The sequence below is a fragment of the Camarhynchus parvulus genome, chromosome 21 (assembly GCF_901933205.1).
Source record: "Camarhynchus parvulus chromosome 21, STF_HiC, whole genome shotgun sequence".
In the NCBI taxonomy this organism is placed as follows: domain Eukaryota; kingdom Metazoa; phylum Chordata; class Aves; order Passeriformes; family Thraupidae; genus Camarhynchus; species Camarhynchus parvulus.
The window spans coordinates 1,496,076-1,510,873 of NC_044591.1; the positions used below are offsets into that span (position 1 = coordinate 1,496,076).

Sequence of the window (14,798 nt, forward strand, 5' to 3'; positions counted from 1 at the left end):
TCATGGGCTGGAGCAGCTTCCCTTCAGGATGATTAACAATTCCTCCAGGAACAGCTCCATAGAACCCTTGGTTAGGAGTGCACCAAGTGAGAGATGGGAGAGGAGCTGAGCTGCCCTGTGAGAACTCGGAGCACTCCCAGTTGTAACTTTGTGCCACAAGATGGATTTTGGTTGCTCTTCTAAGGGCAAACTCCTGGTGCAGGGCTGCTTTCCCAGCTGTGTGCAGCCTCCCCTCAGCGCAGGCCCTGCCCAGCTCCCAGCACAGGCAGGACTCACCTTCACGTACTGGCGGAGGAAAAAGGGGCTCATGTCAGGGGGAGAGGAGGTGGTGTGAGGCTTCAGCAGCTGGCTGGTGGCCACGGGCTCCTCATCATTCTGCTGGCTCTTCCAGTACTCCAGCAGGGACTTGAGCACGTGCAGACAGTAATCAACAGCACCAGAGCTCAGCAAGGCAGCTGCTGTGGCACTGGAGATCAGGGAGGAAGCCTGGAACAGAGGGAAGGAGCTGGATCAGGAACACACCTGGGAACCTGCAGTGAGGAGAGCTGGGGCAGCCCTGAGCACCTGCTGACAGTGTGGGCAAGAGAGCAGGTCTGGATGAAACTTTGCAGGCAGCTTTTAAGTTTGGGGTTTGTTTGAGGTTGGGGTTTTTGGGGTTTTTTTTGTGTTTATGAAAAGCAACTCAAATATTTACAGAGACTCTTTTGAACAAGTGCTTAGTAAAGGAAAACAAATAAAATCTCCTCTTAAGTCTAATCTCCCCTCGACACATGTGCCAGAGGCCACTCTGCTGTGGATTAGACGACTAGGGCTTTTTTCTCTTCTTTTTTTTCCCCTTCTTTTTTTTGTTTTTAAGTTGGGATTTCTATTTGTTTATCTGGGATTTGGCCAGCTGGGCGTGAATCCTGGTAGAGAAAGAGTCCCTGTTGCAGCTGCCGCTCACAGGCTCTGCTCCACCCAGGTATTGCTCCACCTGCATTCTGCAAGACGAGGAGCTTTGATTTCTGTGGGAAGCTCAAGTGAGTAACAAAGGCTGGAGAAAAAGCTACTGTAAATAAAACTATTAAAGCAGCCCTGTAAATCCAAACAAACCCCACAGCTCATAAGCTCATTAAAATTTGATGCAGTTCAGACTAAATTTTTTAACCTCTATGCTTTTTTATTAATCTCCTTCCCACCACACATACTGCTTTTTATGCCTTATTACTGTACCTTTTAGCAACAAATATCTAAGGAATCCTCTTAGCGACTTTTACGTTGACACAGCAGCATATTGCTTTCCAATAATCACATTACAAATCCTCTTTAACCCCTTCAGCACTGGTGAGATGCAAGGGAAAAATCTGCCAGACCCTTTTAAGTACCATCATTAATGTGCTGCCCTGAGCTCAGTCTGGAACCAAGCACAAAACAAGAGCATCCAATTGTCTTTACACGGCTGCTTCCTCCAGCCCTACTTTCAAAACTCTTTTTCCACAAGAGTTCAGTAACACTACAGGTTCCCTATAAATTTTTCCAAAGCACTCTCAAGGATGTTTCAGTTTTACATCTGTTATTTCAGTTTGTAGCTTTCAGATCATTTTTGATGAACAAAAGCCCTCCAAGCACATCATGGAATCCCAGACTGGTTTGGCTTGGAAGAGACCTTAAAGTTCATCCTACTCCACCCTCTGCCATGGGCAGGGACACCTTCCTCTCTCCCACTTTGCTTCAAGCCCCATCCAGCCTGGCCTTGGGCACTGCCAGGGATCCAGGGGCAGCCACAGCTTCTCTGGGCACCCTGTGCCAGGGCCTGCCCACCCTCACAGGGAAGGATTTCTTCCCAATATCTGATCTAAATTTCCCCTCTTTCAATCTGACCCTTTCCCCCTTGTCCTGTCACTCCAGCTCATGATGAAAAGTCCCTCTCTGGCTTTCCTGCAGTCCCTTCAGACCCTGGCAGGTGTTGTGGGGTCTCCACAAAACCACACAACCTTCTCCTCTCCATGCTGAGCACTCCCAACTGTCCCAGCCTGTCTCCATAGGGGAGGTGCTCCAGTCCCCTCTGTGGCCTCCTCTGCACTTGCTCCAACAATTCCATTGAGTTCTCATGTTGAGAACACCAGAACTGTGTGCAGTGCTCCAGGTGGGATCGTGTTAGAGCTGAGTAAAGGGAGAGAAAATCATCCCCTGACAAATCAATCTGGAGAATGTACCTCACAAATGGAAGTCTTGGATCCTGACTTGGTCCTGGACATGAAGACACTGAGCAGCCTCATCACCACCAAGTGCACCTCGTTCACAGGGGAGCGCTCGTTTTTCTTGGACACATCCTGCAGGAAAAGACACATCCTGCTGCTCAATGCCAGAGCTGAGCAGTGTCCCAAGCCTCTCAAGTTCAGTGCTCTGATCCTCAGGAAGCATTTCTAATTTAAGCTCAAGCAGCAGAACTGAAAAAGCAGCACAAATGCCTCAACAGAAGGGTAGGCAGTGGCCTGGCTGCCAGAGAACAGTCCCATACAAATGAAAAGCTACATATGCCAATCATGTATTTACTGATCATGGCTCTTCTCAGAGTTTAATTCCAGCAAAACAAATTGTCATGCTCCCTTGTGGATGTCAGACCCAGGAAACAGTGGGAGTTCCTCTCATGTCATTTTCTACCTTATGTGAAAGGAGGCAAGAGGAATGAACTGCCTGACCACATCCACACAGCAATGTTTCTGTGGCTCCCAAGCATTTAATTCCTCCAAGGAAAGAAACCCTGTCTAGAACGAGCAAATTCAGAGCAACAGCCCACACTGCACTTTACCTTTTTGTCCATGCCCAGCTCTGCAATCAGCTGGGACAGAAGGTTATCCAAAGCTCCCTTGTCTTTCTCATCCTCCCCATCTAGGTCTGTTGTGAGCATCAGAATAACCTGGGAAAAGCAGCCAGAGAATTATTAGAGGGCAGGTTCCACATTATCAAGATAACTATTTCTCTTTCACTAAACAGCACTGATTTTATCTTGATTTATATGTGCTCTTTCCCAAATCCAGCCTGTGCTTCACATCCTAATATGAACATTCAGCATAAAGCCACAAGACCTTCCCAAACACAGTGGAGCTCAAGGATTGGAGCCCTCAGGCTCCTCAGTCAGCTGTAAAGTCACACTGAGAAAGGGCACAAGTCCAGCAAAAACCTGTGGGTAAGGAATGTTTTGCAACAGATGGACTCACACTGTGACTGGGCAGGAAGGAGAAAAGCACATGCAAATAGAAACAGTGATTGAACTGTTTGATTTGGGCTTAACTCTGAGCCCTCCTCACTCACCTGCATGTAAGGGATGGCCCGGACCCCCCCCACGTTCCTCAGCTGGGGCAGATTCTGCAGCAGCCTCTCCAGCAGCATCAGCCTGACCATGTGCAGCCTGGGGATTCAGTAATCAGTAATGAGACACAGCCCAGAACACACCACACCCAGCAGGGTCTCCAGGAGAGCACTGCAATCTGCCCCAGAAACCCTAAGCCATCAAATCCTCCCAGGGAGGACAGGACTTGCTCAGACTTCACAGGGGAGAGAAGCCAAAGATGCAGAGCACCTCTGACAATGGAGTCACACTGCCCAGGCCTGGCCACCTGGGGACTGCAACTGCATGGGAACATCCTGCAAATCAGCTCCACACTGCTCTGGAGAGGGGACTGAGCACCTGTTCCCACAGAATGAAAAGCTGCCCATGTTCCCAAAGGACATTTCCACCTGCTTTTGTCCTAACAGTGAATTTCACAGGCTCCCAACATTTCAGTGAGTCTGTGTTAACAAGATTCATGCAGCATTTTTTCATCACTTCCTAGAGGCAGCAGTTTTGTGGGACACACACTGGGTGTATTTATCACACCACATGATAATTGCACAGAGGGTGCAGGCACTGCCCAGGCTCCCCAGGGAATGGGCACAGCCCTGAGGCTTGCCAGAGCTCCAGGAGTGTTTGGACAACATTGAGATGTAGAGGGTGGGATTGCTGGGATGTCTGTGCAGGGCCGGGGGTTGGACTGGATGACATTTGTGGGTCCCTTCCACCTCAGGACACTCCATGATTTTGCAATGGCAGTTCGCTCTAGTCTGTGTTTCTGACTTTCCACTTTGGTTACCCAGCAGTCACAAATCCCACTCCTGGCACTGCAGCCCCCTCCTCTGCAAACATCCCCAGAGCACAGAGCTGCTCTTCCTCAAGAGGAAACAAAGCTTCTTGCCTGTTGCTGGTGTGGACGTCCCCCTCTGCCTCCCCTTCCCCCTCGGAGCCCTCTCCCTCCTGCTGGCCCGTGGTGGTGCTGATGGCTCCCGTGCTGGAGCTGACGCTGCCCGGCCCCGCCGGGTGACCCTCGGCCGCCGTGTCCCCGTAGGCGCTGCTCCGGCCGGACACTGGGGAGGACAGGAGAACAGGGAAACACACAAAACCTCAGCAACTCAACAGGGAAACACACAAAACCCCAGCAACTCAACAGGGAAACACGCCCTCAGCAACTCAACAAGCACCTTGCCTATTTCATATCCACCAGCACAGCTGAGCTGCACTTTGGAATGAATCGTGGTTCAAAGGAGATGCTGCCTTTGGTTCTCTTCTGAAAGCCACAAGAGGCTGAAGATGCATTTGTAGAAATCTTTTCTTTGCCACCCTCATCTTTGTGGCCCAAACCGAACTGGTCCCACAGCACTAATTCACACTCAGTCAGACAATGCTTGGATGGGCAGGGCAGACAATCAGACAATTTCTTTAATAAGAGTCTCTGATTATTTTACCTGGGTATCAGTCTCAAACTAAAAAGAAAGTAATTAATCCTATCTCATTCAAACTTAACCAGCAGCATAGTGAATTGTCTCAGTCTTGCTCTAGGCATTCTGAGAGGCAAGGGGAGACCTTGCTGTGGCCTCCCATATCTTACAGAGTACTGGGTACTCATGGTACTTATGAAAAGCAGGGAGAGGGACTTGTTATATGGGGAGAGAGTGACAGGACCAGGGGCAGTGGCTTTAAGCTGAACAAGGGCAGGATAAGATGGGGTATTAAGAAGAAATTCTTTACTCAGAGGCTGATGAAGCCCTGGCACAGGGTGCCCAGAGAAGCTGGGGCTGCCCCATCCCTGGAAGTGTCCAAGGCCAGGTTGGACAGGGCTTGGAGCATCCTGGGATCGTGGCAGGTGCCCCTGCCTTGGGGTTAGTACAGGATGATCTTTAAGGTCCCTTCTCACCCAAACCATTCTGGAATTCAGTGATTCTGTTATTACAGCCCAGCAAAATCTGCTGCAGATTCCACACTTCCAGAGAACCACAAAAGGCAGACAACATTCCATCTGTGGGCACTGGGGCAAAACCCATGAAATGACAGATGGCAGCAGCCACTGGGGACTGAGATTCCCTCTGTGCCAGGGATCACCCACACACTCCTGTAGTGGGCAAGGCTGTGGCAGCAGGGAGGGGAGCAGGGAGGGAAAAAACCGGGCGCAGCAGGGGGTGCAGCAGCGGGTGCAGCAGGGAGAGAGCAGGGAGGGAGCAGGAGGTGCAGCAGGGGATGCAGCACGGAGAGCAGGGGATGCAGCAGGGGGTGCAGCAGGGAGGGAGCAGGGGATGCAGCAGGGGGTGCAGCAGGGAGGGAGCAGGGGATGGAGCAGGGAGGGAGCAGGGAGGGAGCAGGGGATGCAGCAGGGGGTGCAGCAGGAAGGGTGCAGCAGGAGGTGCAGCAGGTGCAGCAGGGGAGGGAGCAGGGGATGCAGCAGGGGAGGCAGCAGGGAGGGAGCAGGGGATGCAGCAGGGGGTGAGCAGGGGGTGCAGCAGGGGGTGCAGCAGGGGGTGCAGCAGGAAAGGAGCAGAAGGTGCAGGATGGGGTGCAGCAGGGAGGGAGCAGGAGGTTCAACAGGGGGTACAGCGGGGGATGCAGCAGGGGGTGCAGCATGGGGTGCAGCAGGGGTTGCAGCATGGGGTGCAGCAGGGGGTGCAGCAGGGAGAGAGCAGGGGATGCAGCAGGGAGAGAGCAGGGGGTGCAGCAGGAAGGGTGCAGCAGGGAAGGAGCAGAAGGTGCAGGATGGGGTGCAGCAGGCAGGGAGCAGGAGGTTCAGCAGGGGATGCAGCAGGGGATGCAGCAGGGGTACAGCGGGGATGCAGCAGGGCTCACTCACCGCTGTGCTCCCCGGCCACCGAGTCCACGGCGCTGCCGCCGCTCTCTGAGCCCACGCTGCCCCCGTGCTCGGCGGGCGATGTCCGCAGCGTGGAGCCGTCCGTGGCCGCCGTGCTGCCCTCGTCGTCAGAGGCTGGAGCTAAGAGAATAAAGAGAGCTGTTACAAGTAAAAACACTGCCTGGGAACAACTGCAAACGGCGCTCTCGCTACCAGGGAAAGGCTGAGGGGATTGGGCTTGGGGTTTGGGGATGGCTACAAAGGGAAAGGGAGCTTGGGGGTGACCAGCAGGACGGTTAAAGCAGTGCAGGGGAGATATCTCGAGAGGAAAGCTTCTCTATCAAACACACAGGCATGCACAGTTACTTAAAGAACCATGTCTGGTTGTTTATAAATGCAAGGGAAATACAGCACATGCTTTGTTTTGTCTGCTTTAGTTTAAATACAGGAAATAACTTCCTCAGAAGTCTACAGTGAGAGTCAATCAAAGTAGGAAAAAGCTGTAAGTACACTCTCAAAAATACAAGAAGCCAATAGTAATAACTGGCTCTTCCAAACCGTGTTTGCAAACCAATTTTAAGGCATTACTTAGGTCAGAATGTGAAAAAGAAGATGCCTTGCAGTGAACAGTTACCTGATGCTGTTGTGTCTGAGAGTGTTCCAGCGTCGAGAGAAGAGGAGCTGGGAGCTTGGCCAGACAGCCCCAAGCTCTGCAGCCCAAGGGCACTGCTGCTGCTCCCTGCAAGCAGAGAACAACTTATGAGCATCTTTCTTGGAGAGAATAAGTTAATCCTGGCATTTTCTGTACATTTCATAGTTCTGCTATCTTTGGTTCACTGGTGATGACACCAACAGCTTTGCCTCATTTCTTTCCCAGTTTTCCGTTTCCATCCCCTTTTTGCCTGCCAACAGTGCCCACATCTGACCTTGCTGATCTTGTTGCAGGCTCAGGGCAATAGCCAACTCCACCATTGTCTCATCATCTGCATCTGGAGGGATATCCAGCATCGGAGGGAATCCCTCTGCTCCAGCCAGCAGAGCCTCCAGAGGAGAAGGATTCCCATTATTCACGTTCTCAGAAGTCTCCAGAACCATGGATTCAGACTATGGAGAGGAAACACAGTGAGAGCCTTCCCCAGACCACCTCCACTAAGGGAGCACTACAAGCAGGTTCATCAGAACTAAATTGACTCAAGTCCTGGCACACTTCAAGGGCTCCAAGGAGAAGCTCTGGACTCACCACCATCTCAAAGTCCCCGTGATCCACCTCGCTCTGCTCCTGGCTCTCTTGTCGGATGTGCTCTCCATTTGCTATCCCAGAGCTCTGCAGCTTGTCCTCTGCATCGTCGTCATCATCATCATCCTTATCTCCTGAGTGGCAAAGCAGGAGTTCATAAATGCACAGCTCCTCATCCCATCCCAAACCAGGCTGCTAATGCTGGGAAAAAACCCAAACTACCCTCAGTTACCAAGAGACTCCTGACACCTACAATTTGCTTCAATACTGAAAAATCTCTCTTGGATAGAGCTCTGATAATTTTGACCTGCACACATCTTTGACTGATTTATTAGAACCTGAAAACATGCATAGAAATACTAACTCTAGATTATTACTCTCTAGATAAAATGATCAGATTTTCCTGTCACTGAAAGGGGAATATATCAGAAAGATCTCCTTTGTGAATCCCAAAAGATCAACGAAAAGGTAAGAGTTTATTAAATAAAAAGGGGTTTAGGGGGCAAGGGAGAGCAAAAGAAAGGAAAAAGGCTGATTTTAGTTTTTTTTAGTCTCAGTTTCTAACAAGACCACTTTGTTTTCCTGTCCTTCCTGACCAGTCAAGGCGGCCATGCTGGTTTAAGCAGGGATGCCCTGGCGTACCCATGGGGGTGTTGCTGCGGGGGGACGATGGCAGGGTCACGTGGCGCCGCTTGTTCCGCGGTCTCAGCACCCTGATCAAAGCTTGCTTGCAGGAAAAGCTCACTGCTGGGTCCTGCAGGGTGAACAGTTCATCATTACATTCCTCAAGCTCTAGGTCCTTTTTCACAGCATTTGGAAAGATGGCTAAAAATGCACTTGTGACTCTGGTCAGTCATGGTTCATGTAGGACACGAGTCACCTCCCACAAAGCAACACTTGCAATTCCACATGCAGCACATGACAAACATTACTAGAACAAAAGGAGAGGGAGAATTCTCCTCCATTCACTTCTGGCTGGATGTTTTTGGCTGTATTTTGTATCTGTACTATGTATTCCCATTCTGCCCACATTTAATTTTTTCCCCACTATAGAATCATAGAAACATTTAGGTTGAAAAAGTCCTCTGAGATCAAGTCCAGCCATAAACCCAACACTGCAAACCCCCCTAACCCATGTCCCCAAGTGCCATATCTACACTTTTAAATCCCTCCAGGGGTGGGGACTCAACTGCTGCTCTGGGCAGCCTGTGGCAGGCTGGAACAACCCTTCCACAAAGAAATGTTTCCAGATGCCCAACCTAAACCTCCCCTGGTGCAATTAGAGGCTGAGGCAGAGAAGAACAAGGTGACATACTGGGCAAAGTAACATCTGCATGTAGATCTTGGATGCAGTATGGATACAGTCCAGCTCACACGTGCAGTATCCATGGATAATATCCACCAAAGCATTGACTGTGGCTTCAACATGAGTGAGACCTAGCAGGAATAAAAGCAGGACTGAAATCAGCTCTCTCTGTATTTCAGCACAGATTGAGGCACTGCAGGAAGCATCTTTTGTTTGCAGACTTCAAGGCACAATGTTAACAGCACAAATACATTGATTTTCAATCCAGACTGAGCCAGTCCTGTCTGTCTGATGGAATATTGTGAACTCCATACACCAGCACCATTGAATATCCTCTAACACCACCCACAAAGACAAATGTGGGTAAATCAATCATCAGTCCCTTCTTCCTGGCACAATACACGTGTCCCTGAACAAAAGCTTTGAAGCAGAATCTGCAGCTCCACATCACAAAGCTCTCAGTGCAGCACTAGCATTGAAAAGTCATGTTCTCTGCTTACAAACTTCAAGCAGGCCCCTTCAGAAGCCACAGGCTTGCCAACAGCAAAGGAAGAGCTCTCCCACCTGGCAGGCAGGCAGGGGCCAGGAAGGCGTTTTTGGGTTTTGATGCATGGAGCTTCCAGAAGTGGTTCACCAGCTGGGTAATGAAGGTGCAGCCCTCTCCTTCCACGTGTTTCTGGGCCTCCTGCCCTTCTTCACTCTCTGCAGAGATTAAAAAACACCTCTCAAAAATGTGCAGGGGAAAACCTTAATGAGGGTAACACCAAGTTTATTTGAAATGGCTGTTTTCAGAGGCTTTGATGTTCTCATCAGCAGGATATCACACACCTACCAAATGTGTCAAATACAGTCTCTGCCACTCTGAACCCAACACCCAGCACAGCTTCAATTATCACAACAGAAACTTAGAGAAAATTACAGACTTATCTACCTGTTTCCAGCTGTGGCAGCTTTGATTCTGTGTAGTGGACCAGATTGTTGGGTCTCATAATAGCAATGGAGCGAGCAGTGATGACCAGCCTCTGGAACACCTCAGGATCAAGGTCCTTTCCTTCTTTGGTTGAGGAAGTCAAATACTGAATGGCTTTGCTTAGCAGTGCTTGATCCTGTAGAGCGAGAGAGAACACAGGCAAAGAAAAACAACTGATTGCAGCATGAGAAAGCAGATGACGCACAACCACAGGACAGATCCTGGGGAAATCCAGCACTCTTCATCTAAGGAAGGGTAACCAATGCTAAAAGGTCACAGAATCACACAACCCTGGTGAAACACAGCAGCCAGCAGGGCAGGCAGCAGGAGCTAAAGGGAGATGAGACAGGAGGTTTGTGCTGCATGAAGGAAGGGCTCTCTAGGGCTCTGCTGCACCTCAGCCATGACCTGGCAGGTTCCAGGAGCCCCAAATCCATGCCCTGGGCAGTACCTTGTGGTTGTGGTAGGCTGAACGGCTGGTGTGCAAGCTGGCCAGCAGGCTCTTGGTCTGCTGCTGCACGCTGGAAGGGGCTGGCATGGACAGCAGCACTGTAGCCAGTTCCTGAGCTGCCATCTTGTTCTTCTCCTAAGAACAGACAAACCCCATTATTCAGTATATTTACCATCACTCAGTGTACCAACAGCCCCATTCTCTCAATACCTTCTTGATAGCCTCCCTCCATTTCCTATTTGACATTTAGGGAACACTTCACATGTCTACACAGGAAAAGTCCCTTTGAGATTTATGGGCTCCCACCCTGCTGTTTCTGTAAACGAGGTCACTCCGCAGCACAAAAAGCCCACCAGCGCTAAATGCAAATGCCCATTGTCATTCTAAACTAGTTTCAAACGCTTTTGGCTAAGGCAACTTTCAGATCAGTGCTCTGAGCAAAAGGGATGCGCTCTGCTCCTATCAGGCCCCCGGGGCTGCAGGAGGTAGTGCTGAGCTGGCCCCTCCTCCCCCGGCTCCAAAGCTCAGGAATGTATTCAGAAAGTTACTTGCCTTCTCGTTGACTGGTCCCACAGCAAAGCAGCTTTCCAGCGCTTCTAAAGAACTCACAACTAGCCTGGAGGGAGAGAGGAAAGCAGGCTTGAGTACAGCAACCCTTCTCTCTCCTTAGCACTTTGCTTTATGCGGGCTACAGTCATGAGTAGCTCAGAGACAGCTAACGAATGCCAAGTACAAAATCAAAGCATGATAAAACCTGCCACAGGCACCATGCATATCATTTCATTGTGTTACAGACCAGAGTTAAACCTGGCTCACGCTCACAGACAAACTTAGGACTGCTTTAATAATCCACAGCTGAAAGACAGGGGCTTTTCTCTCCCAAAGAGGATAAAACATTTCCTTACGCAGCCTGCAGCAGGGATAACTTGGATTGTCTTGACAGTCCCAATTCACCATGGCCCCCAGACGTACAGATGACTGCAGATCAAGGCTGGCTATGACACATGGGAAAAAGCGGAACCGACTTTGCTCAGGGAGCAACGTTCTACTCGCTTGCTATTTTCACACAGGTTGCTCTTTCCAATTTGGAGTTTCAGCACAAAATATTCCAGAGGAAAATTAACTCAGAGCACTGGGTGTGACCCTGAGGGAGGGATGCTGAAGTTCAAGCAGGCTGGGAAAACACTTGTCCCGAGGGAAAACCTGCTTTACAAGTGGCAGCAAAGTCCCTGTAGCAGCACTCCATGCCCCCAGGTGGAACTACCTGAAATGCCATCTGACACACCAGAAGGAGCAGGAAGATACAGGAAAAAGCAGGGAAGAGAGAGCACTAAGGGGAAGAATAGCAGTGTAGGATTGGAAGGCAGAAGGAACAATTGTCTGGTCTGGTGGTGATAAATAACATCCCCCTCCCCACAGCCACCCTCATAAAGCTTGGAGGGAACAGAAGTGGGATAAGAAGGCACAAGGAGGGAACAAAGCAGAGAGGAGTCTGTCAAATAAGCAACAGTTATGCTGTGTACAGCAAAAATCAGCAAACCACCTCATCTTTACATTTGCTAAACCATCTGCCATGCAATGACCAGAATGTAAAGAAGCAAATGTCACTTGGAAAACAAAAAAAAACCCAGTCACCAAAAGCCACACCATGTGTTCTGTCTCTGACACACACTCATTCGTGCAGAGAAAAGGATGCCATACTAACCGGTCCAGGGTGGTTAGGGACTCAGTGTCAGAACTTTGGGGGAGCAAAGAAAAAGGAAAAAAAAATAAAAATGTGTAAAGCTCACAGAAAAACTCCCTAGAACACATTCTAAGCAAAAGGCAAATTAAATGGGGAAATCAGGAAGCCGGGGTAGCGTGAGTCTAAGCAGGATCTCTACCTGGGCAGCACACACTGGTCTGGAGCAAAACAAAGACAGAGATGAGCCAGGTCACCTCACACAGAGAAGCCAAGCACCACTTAAAGCACCACCCAGGCTTAAATTCCAGTGCAGACACCACACTTGGATAGATAAGTGCCTCCTGCCTGCCATCAGCTGTTCCTACTCCAGAGAACCCTTCAGAAGGTAACACCAAATAGGAAGAATATTTTTTTTATATCTGAATTTTTAGAATATAATCCCACTGCTCTGAAAATTCAGAGAGCATGTCTGTGCTGAGAGGGACATCTTGTGGGGATGTCACAGCAGAGGAGGGAAGGAAAGGGAAAATAAACACAGGGAAAAATCCCATGAACTATTAGACAAAATATTAAAGGATGGCTGAACACGTCCTTCAACTGGGCCTAAGTGGCACTTCAAGCCCTGAGCCTCTACCAGAGAATTTCAGTCAAACTTAACCAGCACTTCCTCACAGCTGAGCAGCGATTGTTTCCTCTGAAATGGTCATTTTTCAGCAGTGCCAGTTCCTCTTTGAGCTGTTTCCCTCCTGTCCTTGCTGCTTTTACAACCCTTACGATACAGACTGTATGAGTTCAAAGGAAAACACAGCATGGACATAAGAAAGAACCCAAGTTCTGTTTATTCACTGCATTTATGTCCAGGTCACCCTTGGGGTTTGGCTCTCAGCAGGGATATGGGGAAAACCCAACACCTTCCCCAGAACAACAGCTCAGCCTGAGGCACGTGGGCTACAAGGCAAGTTGGTGGGAGCCACAAGCCTAAAGCAGGGTCACACACAAAGCCCTCCTCAAAACTGAGCTCAGCCTCAGAGAGGCCTGACCTTTGTGAGCTCCAGAGACCAAAAAGGGCCAGCTTGAAATGAGGGAATGTACCAGGGCAGCAGAAATTGCTTTGAGCTCCTCAAGACTGCTGAAACATGAACTAGGCAGCACAAGCAAGCACACAGATCTACCCATCTACTGCACCAGATCAACCAAGAGCCACCACAAACCCTCCTACCAAGATAATCAACCCCTGTTTTCAGCTGTTGCTGTGTAAGGCAGTGAGAACAACTCACAAATTCCCTCCAGTTCTCCAAGTCAGGAAAAGCACCCAAGTGCACCCAAGTGCCCACCACAACAACAACAACAACCCATTTCCAAGGAGAAATAAGGGAGAGACTGTGGAAATACCTCTCCAGGACAGTCCCACTGGCAGCAGCAGGGGCAGCTGACTCGGCGTCCCCAGTGCCATTCCCTTGGTTGAGGTTTGGGGGACACACGTTGCTCACGGAAGCGGACGGGAAGTCCTCGGGGGGCTCGTCAGGCCAGCCAAACTGCTCTTTGGTTTTGCCATAAATTTTTATGGAATCCATCATGGTGACTCCAGCAGGATCCACAGAAGCCCCAACTGTGGTGATGAGAGAAATTTCTTAAAAACTGAGAACTGTTGCTTTTGGATATAAACCAGCCTCATTTCACAGGACCAAGGACAGCAATTACACTGTCATTAATACACAGCTACTGACAATTGTCACAGACACATTTTATGAAAAATCCTTTCCTTAGGATTTTTTCTCCTGAGAAGCTGAGGCCTCAAGAACAAAATGTAACCAATGGTTATCTGCTGCTGTAGAATGCAACAGGTGCATTTGTGATTGGTCTCATGTGGTTGTTTCTAATTTATGGCCAATCACAGTCAGCTGGCTCAGACTCTCGGTCAGTCACAAGCCTTTGTTATTCCTTCCTTTTCTATTCTTAGCTAGCCTTCTGATGAAATCCTTTCTTCTGTTCTTTTAGTACGGTTTTAATATAATATATATCATAAAATAATAAATCAAGCCTTCTGAAACGTGGAGTCAGATCCTCATCACTTCCCCCATCCTCAGACCCCTGTGAACACTGTCACAGACAGTGCCATCTCCTTTGCAAGGCCACTTTCCTTCTCTCACCTCAGCACAAAATCATTGAGCTGAACTACTGAACGTTCACTCACAGCAGCAAGAAACTGGGCCGTAAATAAAGTTACCAAATGCTCAGGGTTCCCCCCTCAGACCGTTTTTGCAGTCAGGACAAACGAATGGATTGTGGCAATTCCCAGCTGTGAGGCGAAGCAGCTTCATCCCACCCAAAGCAGCCCAGCAGCTGCTCAGACCAAGAGGGCCCACGGCCTTACTGAAGATGGTGAGTTTCTTGTCAGCCTGCAGGGCCTCCTCGCGGGTGAAGGGGAAGTCGAACCAGCGGGCGCGGGTCATGTTGAGCTGCATGGTGCGGCCGAAGATCTCCAGGTAGGAGGGGGCTCGCTCGATGGCCTGCGTGCCGATCTGGATGCGCATGCCCGTCATCACCATCGTGCTGTTGTTGTTGGTCACTTCGATGGTGAAACCCCCAGGCTGCAGAGAACAAACCACAGCTCAAAAACTCCCTCTGAAGCCAAGGACACTGTACAGAGGTGCCTCCACTGTTTACTCAATTACAGAATTACAGAATTACAGAATGATTAGGTTGGAAGAGACCTTCAAGATCATCAAGTCCAACCCATGCCCTAAACACCTAAACTGAACCATGGTACGAAGTGCCACATCCAGTCTTTTTTTGAACACATCCAGGGATGGTGACTCTACCACCTCCCTGGGCAGACCATTCCAATATTTTATCACTCTTTCTGTGAAAAACTTCTTCCTAATATCCAACCTCCATTTCCCCAACGCAGCTCGAGACTGTGTCCTCTGGTTCTGTCAGTTCCTGGAGAAAGAGACCAATCCCACCTGAGCACAGCCACCTTTCAGGGAGCTGTGCAGAGAGATAAGGTCACCTCTGA

The 14,798-nt window shown here is 49.7% G+C and overlaps 1 protein-coding gene across 1 annotated transcript in view; it reads right to left on the reverse strand.

Moving 5' to 3' along the window:
- Positions 1–14,798, reverse strand: part of UBR4 (ubiquitin protein ligase E3 component n-recognin 4) — a 90,128-nt gene that overhangs the window by 42,865 nt on the left and 32,465 nt on the right. The window contains 17 exon segments of the mRNA XM_030963622.1: positions 277–486; positions 2,196–2,312; positions 2,792–2,899; positions 3,295–3,391; positions 4,215–4,383; positions 6,135–6,272; positions 6,766–6,870; positions 7,058–7,235; positions 7,372–7,502; positions 8,011–8,122; positions 8,684–8,805; positions 9,239–9,376; positions 9,606–9,780; positions 10,096–10,230; positions 10,648–10,711; positions 13,172–13,388; positions 14,154–14,370. Coding sequence (XP_030819482.1) covers positions 277–486; positions 2,196–2,312; positions 2,792–2,899; positions 3,295–3,391; positions 4,215–4,383; positions 6,135–6,272; positions 6,766–6,870; positions 7,058–7,235; positions 7,372–7,502; positions 8,011–8,122; positions 8,684–8,805; positions 9,239–9,376; positions 9,606–9,780; positions 10,096–10,230; positions 10,648–10,711; positions 13,172–13,388; positions 14,154–14,370 — 2,433 coding nt within the window.